This window comes from Brassica oleracea, chromosome C3 (assembly GCF_000695525.1).
Source record: "Brassica oleracea var. oleracea cultivar TO1000 chromosome C3, BOL, whole genome shotgun sequence".
Lineage (NCBI taxonomy): Eukaryota > Viridiplantae > Streptophyta > Magnoliopsida > Brassicales > Brassicaceae > Brassica > Brassica oleracea.
Genome location: NC_027750.1, coordinates 64,685,782 through 64,698,188, shown reverse-complemented (window position 1 = coordinate 64,698,188; position 12,407 = coordinate 64,685,782). Strand labels below are relative to the sequence as shown.

At 33.3% G+C, this 12,407-nt stretch overlaps 1 protein-coding gene across 1 annotated transcript in view; it reads left to right on the top strand.

The window, feature by feature from the left end:
* The window catches only part of LOC106331248 (probable WRKY transcription factor 10), an 11,933-nt gene extending 2,657 nt beyond the window's left edge, over positions 1 to 9,276 (top strand). Inside the window, exon 5 of the mRNA XM_013769559.1 lies at positions 8,932 to 9,276. Coding sequence (XP_013625013.1) covers positions 8,932 to 9,276 — 345 coding nt within the window. The remainder of the gene's footprint in view (positions 1 to 8,931) is intronic.
* Positions 9,277 to 12,407: the final 3,131 nt, after the last annotated feature.

Sequence of the window (12,407 nt, the reverse complement as noted above, 5' to 3'; positions counted from 1 at the left end):
TGGTTCTGACGGGAAAATTTGATATCAAAATTTAAGCGAAAAAATCGATTTTACGATTTTAGCAAAAAAACTTTAATTTTAGAAACCCTAGGTTTTGTGACTATTGGACAGTCCACGTCCATAAAGCCCAAAACCAACAAAGACCATTTTCTTAATGGTCTCCCACATTTTGTCCAATAAAAACCAATGGAAAAAATGGGTTTGTCCATATTAAACCCGTTTGTATATGGACATGGGGAACCATTGGACGGCCCGCCCATTTGACACCTCTATTGCTGAGGCATTGATCCGAATAAGCGAGAAAGTGTGAAATTGAATTGGGTTTAGTATTCTTGTTATGCTTTGCAGTACTTAGTTATATTTTACTTGCCAGAAACTCTCAAATTTCTATGGTTACAGCCACTACTTGAGTCTGAGGCATTCTCCTCACTAACAGATTCAAATATATAACTCAAATACATTTAATGTTTTTTTTTCCGTTTCTTATCTAAAGACATTAATTGTCTATATATATAATGGATCATGTTCTTAAAGATAATGAATCATTTTGAAGAAAGTTTTTTGTTGTTGATTTCTTGGCATATATATATATAGTGTTTCTTTCTATGTGTCTCTATTTGTATATTGTATTAGTCTAATAGGTTTGATTCAGTGTTTTTAAAACCGGACCGACCCGATGGTTGGACCGGGTTCGACTATGAACCGGTTATATAGTCGGGTTGGTCTAGTAATTGGTTCGACCATGAACCGGCCACATAGCCGAATTATATTTCAAAGTTATTAAACCAATAAAAACCACTAAAACTATCAAAAATCTATAAATCTTCCATATAAACAAGAAACTAATTTATATTTATAATATTTTATGTTCAAAATTGATTTATATTTTAACTATGCATCATGTTTACTAATATACATTTATATTTACATACAAAAAAAATATTAAACCATATTATTGAACCACGTTTGACCCGGTCGGACTATATTGAACCGTGACCCAAAATATTTCCGGTTCAGCTTTCGATCCGGTTTTTTTGATCTGTATTACATTTGAATTCCTTGTATTATTATAACCAGAGCCAGTATGAACACATTGGGTTGAAACATTTTAATGAGACTAATATTTAACAGTCCCAAATTGTTGCAAAACATTATATTTATATATTAATTTGTAGAAATAATGAGCTCTGTTTTTACTTAACTTTTAATGAACCCATATTACAAACAACTTTTGTGAAGAAAGGAAAATCAATGCGGCAGTGAAATAAAAAAAAAAGAGTTTAGGTTCCATATAACAAAAAAACATAATTAAGTAAATATCATTTTACTGTTTTTTGGGCTGTTGACAATTTGATAATCCTTTTCTACTTTTCATCCACGTTCTCCTTCTCTCTCTCCTATCTACTTAAAATCTCCAGAAACATTTTCAATTTCTAGTGACTTCATCTGCACAGTTTTCAACCGTAAACAAGATTAATCCACTGTTGCCCCTTGTCCCCTCTGCTCGTTATTGTCATTGTCTCCTACACCTTCTTGAAAACCGCAGATGAAAACGACATTACCCCGATTGAAACAGTCATCAAGCTCGCCATACCGTGGATAAGTTCGTGGTGAGGCTCAGCGTTAATGTTCCACCGCCGTGTTGTCCGCTACATATGCTCTGTTCAACACATCATATGGTTCTAGCGAGTATGTCTCTCTAGCCGAGATCATTATGTAACTGCTAATGTTGTTTGTTCAAAATTGATCATGATATGATATGGAGGATTGTAAAGCGATTCCATGGCGTGAAACAGAGAGATCTTTCATTCACGAATTGGTAAAAGCACAAGGTCTTATGGATAAGCATATAGTTAAAGAAAGAATGGGTTCTTCTTGAGATCGAGACAACGACGACATGAATCTCACACATTTCAATTGCGAGTAGTTGTTGCTATAACATTTTAGCTTGTCATTAACTGATAAATATATGGTTGGTTGCTATAAATTAGGTATATGAGCGGTTACATGTTATGTTATATGTTAAGAACTGTGGTTGATGCTAATTGGTAAATGGTTGGTTACATGATACAAAGTATTGGTTGATACGTGTTTGATTAGCTGTTACAAATCATGTTTCAGCTTTTTAAAATGCTGGTTAAACGTTAAAAAAAGTTCTCGATAGTTGATACATAATTCAATCATTATCTATTTAGCTTCTACATTCTTGACGGTTAACAATGATCATATTATACGTAAACTATTATGTTACGTCTAAATACTCCTAACTGATATGAGTATTTATTACTATATATATGTATGCTATTGATTCTTTTATGATTTACATGTAAATATAGGTCGCTAACAAAGATGTAGTATATGCTAATATAAACTGATACATTCGTTTGGACCATACCTTCGGATTGACAAATTACTCACTAACAATTCATATCACACTTTACGATAAAGTTTAGCGTTCAACGAATTTGGTTAACATACTAGTAATTTACACCCAAATTATTGAACGTATTATCTTTGAAACTAGCAACAGATTGTTAATTCTCTAAGGTCCAGTAATTAATCGCAATCGATCCAATCCAATGATTTTCAATTTCAGGAGCATGCAAGAAGATTCATAATTGAGGGAAAATCTGTTGGTGCGCTTCGGATTGATCTTCCATAACTCTGAGAGCTTTGCGGGAGGCATGTCTTTCTTTGGGCCAGTGATTTATGACATAGATGGTGTCCAGCGTCGCCGGAATTATAATGATGGTGAAAACAAATTAACAAGAAGGAGCAAAGAAGAGAGAAAAGATGGTACGAAGAAGAAGAATATACTCTTATGTGTGTTTAATCAAAAAAAAAGATAAAATGGTTTGTCTGTCATTTTTGCTACAGAGAATGTGAATTTCCAGTTATAAGGGTAGTTTCCTAATTTTAGCTTAAGTTAGGTATATTGAGCCAATTAACTCATTAAAGAATACACATATAGTTTACGCTCATTTCATTAGTTGAAAATCGAGGACAAGCTAAATACGATTAACCTAAATCTATTCTATTAAAAGTACTTTGACGAAACTACAGTTTACCTAACGTATAATTTAAAATTTATATCATTGGAATATTCTAGATTTTATAGACATTCATTAGGGATAACATTCTAAAAGTAATTTCAAATGAATTAGTGTAAAAATTAACTAAATCAAAATATTTCTTATAGCCTTTTAGTTTAGTTATAAATATATGTTTTCAATTCCGTTAAAAAGAAGAAATATGAAACAAACATCAATTTTACTGTGATTTACAATAAATATCATTGGAAATATTTGAATTCTAAGATATTATTAAGTTTAATAATGTTAAATCAATTTAAAATTAATGTACTAATGTTTATATTTTTTAAATATAAATGTATATTAATTTTTATTATATTTAATTATGGTGAGGTAAATATATTTTAATAATAATTCATTAATTTCATAATTAGTAATAGAATACGGTTATATATGAATATTAATTCGGTTTAAATTAATAAAAACTCTATAACCTCTATAATCCTAGTCTATTTTATTAACGGAGAATAACTATTTTAAAATAAATATTACAAAACCATATTAAATTGATAGTTTAACCTATGTTATTTTTATTAGTATAAAATTAATTTCATCTAATCCAGTAAATAAATAAAATATCATGTACTGTCAGAATGCATTGACCTTGTCAACTAAATATAAAAATATAATTGTTAACATATCTTAAATCTTTACATCTATAGTTATAGTAGGTGTTTTTTTAAGTGCTCATTCACATGTATAAATATTAACAAAGTAAATGTCAGAAAAATTGGATAATATTTTATTTTTCATTTCTAATATTTTCATAATTTATATATGGTTTGTTATAACAATATTATGTTACTTTAATTAGACATATGATTTTAGATATATAATGTCTAGTCAGTTTGATTATTATTTGAGTATATTGAATTGCATTTACTTCTATAAATTCAACCATGATAATTTTCTTATTAATAGATTAAATTTTTTAATTAATATTGTTATTAGCATTTAGCTTAGTTGGTGTCTACGATTTAAATATATTTTATTAATTATTTTGAGAATCAAGAGAAATGAAAGATAAACTAAGGATGAATATAAGTATGATTTTTGAAAACTCCTGAATATATAAATTTAACGAAAGAACTAAAATTTTATAATTGGTTGATGATATGTTTATTTTCATATATTAATATTTTTATTCATTTTTAGTTTATATGTATAATAATAAATTAAATATTACTATAAATAATAATAATAATATCTTGTAATTTTAATTATGTTTTTAATTTTGGATGAAGAATAGATTAATCTGTTATTCATTTTGTGGGTATATTAAGTTGGGAATTTGTCTAAAATACCACTTTCCTTGTATCATATTTCATTTTTACCTTAACTAATTTTCCCATTAAAATTTTAATAGGAAAAATACTATTATACCACTAACTAATTAAACCTAAAACTACACTCTTCTTTCCAACGATTTCTTAAAATTCCAGATCCAAATTTAATGTGATCAGATCCGGCGCTGAAGAGTCTCCGACGCTGACGAGTTCTCCGGCCAGATCCGACGACGCTGACGAGTTCTCCGACCAGATCCGACGACACTGATGATCTCAAACGAACAAAACAATCTCTGTGACGAAGCTAGCAAAGGTGACCAGAAAATAGATGGTGGATTTCGTCTCTTTGTTTAATTTAGCTTGATTTCTCAAAAGCGATCAGTTTCTGGGAAGGGAGACGAATATTTTCTCTGAATTTTTTAAATCTAAAATTTATAAAACCTTATCAATATTTATCTATGAAGAACATAGTGCTATTGTATTATCGTTTTTGATATATGTTGTTGATCCTTCGTGTTTTGAGTATTTTTGTGTTGAATATCCTTCCTTAATCGCTAAATTTCTTATAATCAGGTATAGAGTTTAACATTTATTGAATTCATGAGAAAATACTAACCCAACAGTAAGATTGCTCCATGATTACTTCTTATGTTGGTTGATTTGGATTAGAAAGGTGTGCTGTGAGCTTTTGGATTTAATAAATGATGTGGAGAATATGTGTAGTGATATGCATATCAAGTACCTACTTTCTTGAGGTAATGCAAAGCTACTAGTTGTAATTTGACTAACAAGGTTTAGTATGTGTAGTATATGAGGTGGAAGGTTATTATTTTGGTAGTGTAACATTCTGTTTTGCTACTTTATGAGATTCATGTCTTTTATGTATTGTTTTGTGTATAATATCTGAAGAAGCAATGGAGATGGAGCATAGGTTTGTTGAGCTACGGAAGCATATTTCTTCTTGTTTTACACATGTTCGTCACTGGCCTTTAATGTTAAATGTATTATAAGAGTTATATTTTGCTCTGCTTCAAATCCATCTCACTGAACTCTTCAGGCAAGGATTCTAGCAACTCTGAACCGTATCTCATGTATTTGAAGAAGACCAAGAAATCAATGGGCCAAAGATAAATGGTTTATAAATTATTATAAATGTTAACTATTTTGATAAATAATTTATAAACTGTTATAAATAAATTTATAAATCTTATCCATTTTGTAAATTCTTGTAAGCCTTGTAAAATGATTTATGAACGGTTTATAAACTAATTTTAGTTTGATAAGTGTTATAAACTGATTTATAAACCCTTCACAAACTTTTAATAATCCCTTTATAAACTCTTCAAAACTCTTTATAAACCCTTAAAAATCCATTACAAGCCCTTATAATTTAGACGAATGTCTTTTACAAATCCTTATATGAACAAACTAAACCATTAGTGTCTTAAAATGAACTCTCAAACAAGCAAAAGACAAACTAAACACATAGATGGATATGAAGTGTATTAGGTTGGAGTTGAATGCTGTCAGATTCTGTGCAATCACTCATGACCAGAAGGACTACATGAAGGGGGGCAAAGAATAATGTCCATCACTACAAGAAAACGGTTCCGTAATGACGAAAAGTTACGAGGAAATTTTTTCCTCGTAAAGTTTACGAGGATGTTACGACAAAATGGAAATTATTCGTAACGTAGATGTAAAATTACAAGGAAAAAAATTCGTCGTAAATACCTTGCACATTTACGACGAAAGTACGTCGCGAACAATATTCGTCGCGAACAATATTCGTCGCGAATAATATTCGTCGCGAATAATATTCGTCGCGAATAATATTCATCACAAATTTACGATGATATTACGATGAAACATATTACTGTTATTTATTGGTGAAAACATGTATTCAATGCGCTTTGAATTGCCGAATTAAATTCCTTGTAAAACTGATGTAAGAGAGATGTAAAACCCTAGTAAAATCATTGTTATACTTCACCTACCAAACTCGAAAAAATTTCTATATATATGTCATTTCTCACAACTCACTCTCTCACAACACACAAAGGAAAACAAGAAAAAAAATTCTGAGAAAAAAAAATTCCAAAAAAATTATAAAAAAAAAATTCCCAAAAAAAATTCCAAAATAAAATTCCCAAAAAAATTTCTAAAAAAAATGGCGGATGGCGGTAATATTTACGAGTTACGAAGTTGGATGTATTCCCATAAAGATTTGGAAGGGAGAGTGACGAATGCATTTCTGAGCGGGCTAGAGACATTCATGTACCAGGCAGGCTCTACACCGATCACGCAGGAAAGCGGTAAGATGTTATGCCCTTGTCGGAAATGCAAGAATTCAAAATTTGCACGTAGTGAAACAGTATTGAAGCATTTAGTAAACAGGGGATTTACACCACAATATTATATTCGGTATCAACACGGAGAGGGTTATGGTGGAAATGAAGCTAGTAGTAGTAATAATAATTTTGAGGATGCTGGTAATAATGAGGAACCGAATCATTTGCATAATGAATATAATTACCATCAAGAAGATCAGATGGTAGATCATGATAGGGTTCAAGACATGATTACTGATGCATTTTTAGAAACAACTACAACAATATCTGATGGAACTGGAAATGTAGAAGAACCTAATTTGGATGCAAAAAGGTTTTATGAAATGCTAGATGCTGCAAATCAACCAATGTACACTGGTTGTTGAGAAGGTCTCTCTAAATTGTCTCTAGCAGCTATGATGATGAATATTAAAACGGATCATAATTTACCTGAGAATTGCATGGATGCATGGGCGGAGTTGTTTAAAGAGTATTTTCCAGAAGACAACGTTGTCTGCTGAATCTTATTATAATTGGTTTATAGTCTTAGGTTGCCTTCGGAGATGATAGATGTTTGCATCGACAACTGCATGATCTACTGGAAAGATGATGAGAAGCTAGAAGAGTGTCGATTCTGCAAGAAACCACGATTCAAACCGCAAGGACGTGGGAGGAATAGGGTACCGTACCAAAGGATGTGGTACCTACCAATTACAGACAGGTTGAAAAGGTTCTATCAATCTGAGAGGACTACTACATCAATGAGGTGACATGCCGAACATGTCCAAAGGGATGGCGAGGTCGCTCATCCATCAGATGCAAGAGCGTGGAAACATTTCAATAAGGTACACCCAGATTTCAGTAGAAATATTTGGAATGTCTATCTTGGGTTATGCACCGATGGATTTAGTCCATTCGGAATGTCTGGGAGACAATATTCTTTGTGGCCAGTCATTTTTACGCCGTACAATCTGCCGCCGGAAATGTGCATGGAACAAGAATTTTTGTTCTTAACCATATTAATCCCTGGGCCGAAGCATCCAAAATGGTCGCTAGATGTTTTTCTTCAACCATTGATACAAGAGATAAAGGAGTTGTGGTCATAAGGGGTGAGGGCGTATGATTGTTCATTGAAAAACAATTTTACGATGCGAGTAGTTCTGCTGTGTGCAGACATTGATTATTACGGAGCTCAGGAAACATTTAAAGTTGGAGGAAATTGGCATGTTCCTGTAAATATGCCTGATGGGTATGGTGTGGCGCACAATTGGCATAAGAAGAGTATATTTTGGGAGTTGCCTTACTGGAAGGATCTTCTTTTACGTCACAACCTGGATGTGATGCATATAGAGAAGAAATTTTTTGACAATATCATGAATACAATACGGAACGTCCCTGGGAAGACAAAAGATAACAAGAACTCAAGGATGGACTTACCTGATATTTGCTCAAGAAGTGAGTTACATATCAAGAGCAATGGAAACGTTCATGTTCCTATCTTTCGGTTGTCATCAGAAGCCAAAACAACTTTGTTTGATTGGGTTGCATCAGAAGTTAAGTTCCCTGATGGTTATGTTTATAATATGTCAAGATGTGTTGAACGAGGTCAAAAGTTCTCAGGAATGAAGAGTCATGATTGTCATGTGTTTATGAAACGACTACTTGCATTTGCTTTTTTCTAACTCCTTCCAACAAACGTACATGAAGCAATTGCTTGTAAATATCAATTTATAATATATGTACATATGTTATGAAATGTTATTAATTGGGTTACTTTTGCAATATACAGCCATCGGAACCTTCTTCAGAGATCTTAGCACACGTACGTTCAAGGAAGAAGTCATCGAACAACTTCATGAGAACATTCCGATCATATTGTGCAATCTGGAGAAGATATTTCCACCTTCATTTTTTGACGTCATAGAGCATCTAGTTGTCCACCTCCCGTATGAAGCATTGCTTCGTGGACCTGTTTACAACGGATGGATGTATCTGTTTAAGCGTTCCATGAAACATTAGAAGGGAAAAGTAAGAAATCTTAAAAAAAAATTGTTTAGTTTTAGGTGGTTAGTATAGGTAATTAGTTTAGGTGGTTAGTATAGGTAATTAGTTTAAGTGGTTAGTATAGGTAATTATTTTAGGTGATTAGTTAGGAATCGGAATAATATTTTTAAATTATGTCGTTAATGATAAAACTAACTCTAATTTAAAAAAAAAAATTAGACGGGTCCTAGAAGAAAGCCAGCTGCACCTACTTTCTCTCAGATGATTCATGATGGTGTCGGGAAATCTTCTTCCGGTCCATCATCTTCCGAGGCAGTTCCGGACTCTCAGACATCTCAGAGAGTTTCTTGGAGTTCTTCTCCTCCTGCACCTCATATGCCTGCACCACCTTCTCCTCCAGCCGCTGCACCTCAGCCTGTCCCAGCAGGTGCAGTTCATCCAGATTTGTGTGTACCTCCATCTGCCCCATACGCGAGATATAAAGTGGAGGATTTGCTTGCCCAGCCTGGACGAGAGGGATTGGATTTTCTGGATCCTGATAGACCGCCGGGACCTTATTGGTAACTTATTATTTTTTAGTACATTAAAATTAAAAAAAAAAATTAACAATTAGGTTCTCTTTTCATGTTTGGGACCAACAACCGTGTTGGCCGGACCGTGTTGGCCGGAGCGTGTCGGTGACGATCAAGGGATACTATGACAGAGCCTACCCGAATTGGAGCAAGACGCCAGACCACGTTAAGACGACTTGGTTTAAATGTTTTGCGGTAATATATTTTAAAAAAAAATCTAATTAAATATTTATATCTAATTAAATATTTATTTTAAATTTTTCAAAATTTTGTTTGTTTCAGCAAAGGTAGCGCTGGTCCTTGGAAATCACCGAGAGGGTGAAGAGGGAGTTCATTGCAAAGGCAAAGACCTGCCTTTGCAACACTGTTTCCGATTGGAAGGACAAGTGGGAGATCTACGGTCATGACGGAAAGCCCACCAAGCTCACGAAGGAAGTATGGGATGATGCATATTGGAAGCTACCCTCTTCGATCCGTAAGGCCAACTCGTGCTCCGCTTCCCGATGAATGAAGGACAAAGATGGTCATTTTCCCATGGTTCACAGAACCGGACAAAAGTCTCAAGCCGGAATCCGTCTAGAAGCTGTAAGTTGTTTCTAATATTTATTTTGAATTTTTTAATTAATTTAAATTTTAATATTTTATTTTATTTAATTTTTTTGTTTGTTGTATGAGAAGACGGGAGTCTTACCATCTTTGGCTGATCTATTCAAGATGACTAACGCCACATCAGACGGGATTTTTATGGATCCGGCATCCGAGAAACTCTTCAACGCAATGGCTTCTCGGGTTGAAGAGCGGGAGACGCAATTAACCCAACAGTCTCCTGATGGATTACCCGTCAAACTGACCACCGAAGAGGTCGACAGGATCTTCGAAGAGGTAAAACTTTATAAATTTATTTAAATAAATTTAACTATTTAATAAAATTTAACTATATTAATATGTTTTTATAGGTGGCTCCTAGAAAGAAGGGACAGACAGTGGGCATAGGTTCTGTTAACGAAGTTGCCTTAGCAACTTTGTCATATGCTTCGAGATGGGATGAAGAAAACTCTCAGATGAGAGTTCGGATGGATAGCCAGCAGGGTCATTTAGGCTCTCTTGAGGATCTGCTGTACGTGATGGCGGTGGGAAACCTGACTATGCAGCGAGCACTAAATGAGACACGAGCAGCTCTCGAGATGCCAATACGGAATCCCAAAGATGCCGATTCAGACCGTTCTCAACCGATCACCGCCACCGACTACTTCGATAATATGTAGTAGTTTCTTTTTGTTTTATTTTGTATTATGAATTTAAATATTATGTTATGACTTTTAAATAGTTTTTAAAAATATGTTTTCATTTTCATATTTCATTTTATACTTAAAATTTTTAAAATTTCGAATTTTAAATAATATTATTATTTTAATTTAATATTAAATGGTAAGAAACGATGTAAATTCGTTGTAAACTTTACATGGAATTTACAACGAAATCCTCGTAACATCGTGGTAACGTTTACGTGGAGCTTACATGGGCAGCATTGTAAAATCCTCGTAAATGTTACACCGAGTTTACATCGAAATAATATGAGTACTTTACATCGAAATAATACGAGTACTTTACAACGAAATGTTACGTCTCGTTTACGACGAAATGTTTCCTTCCGTTTTACGAGGAAAGCATTCCTCGTAAACGTTACCACGTGTTTACGACGAAACCTACGTTACGACGGACGTTTAACTACGAAACGGTTTTTGATGTTAATTCCTCGTAACACCCCTTTTACGATGAATTTTCAAGGAATATTGCCCTCATAAAAAATATGTTTTCTTGTAGTGCATGTAGATGTTCATCTTTAACTGGTTCCTTTATATATAAATTGTTTTTATAAATGTTTTATAAACTCTAATAAATGTTTTATAAACTCTTATAAATTATTTACATACCTTTATAAACCCTTAAAAATTATTTTATTAACTCTTATAAATTGTTCAATAAGTCTTTCTAAATAGTTAAATGGTTTAGAGACTCGTACAAATAATTTATAAACCTTTATAAATAGCTTATAAACTTTACAAATTGTTTTATAAATTTTTATAAATGATTTATAAACTCTTATTTGCTCTTGAGCTTTCTTTTCTCTTCTTTTTATCTTATTTCATGTGTTATTGCCCTATATCATATGTTGCAAAAAGTAAATCCACAAATCCTTGTTCCCATTAGCTTTTCTTCCTTTTATATCCTTGTTGAACTAATTGTACAACACTGTCAAAATCCATGTCATCAAGATAAGGATGTGTGTTAACTTGAAGAATAGAAATGGAGTGAAAGGAGAAGTATGGAGTAGTTTGGGTCTAGTGCAAAGAGAGGGCAAGTCTTACAAAGATTGTCTGTCAAGCTTCAGGAGGGTCTTAAGAAGTCAAGAAGTGATCTTATGGCTGTGGAAGATTGGGTTTAAGTCCAGGAGGGACTTAGACACCATTTGGAGAATATTTGGTTGAGACAGTAACTCCAAAGTGACCACAGTAAGAGAACACAAAACTCTTAAAGAGTTACCACAGTAAGAGAACACATAACTCTTAAGAGAAGAAGACAAAACTCTTAAGAGAAGAAGACAAAGGATAGGCTGGCGAGTGACAGGCTGGAAAGGAGAGTCTCTTGCTGTAAAGTAAAAGCAAAAGGAGACCATGTATCTAGCAAAAGAAGTGGGCAGATTCATGGGAGCCTTTAGCTAGCCAATAATGAGCCAGCCTTCCCTTGATCAGATTCAAATGGACCAATTATCCATCAGGAAGAGCACAGCCACGACCAAGACCATCTTTCCATCTCATTCATCCATTTAAATTCAAGTTATAACAGCCCTTAGATTTAGGTTTATGATTGCAAGTTGTAAAGAGCATATATAAGCTCATAAGTGATGTTTTGTAACTCTTAAGTGAGTAAGGGGGATTTCCCCTCCTCCTTCATAATCTCATGATACTTTGTCTCTCTAAACTCTCTATTCTCTCATTCTGAATCTCTATACACGTTCTCAGACTTGTTACCAATCTCTTAGACACATAAACACTCTTTAGTCTCTCTTCTTCTCAAATCGCTCCCAAGCTCTCTCTCTTTACCCATTTGGGTTTCACACAC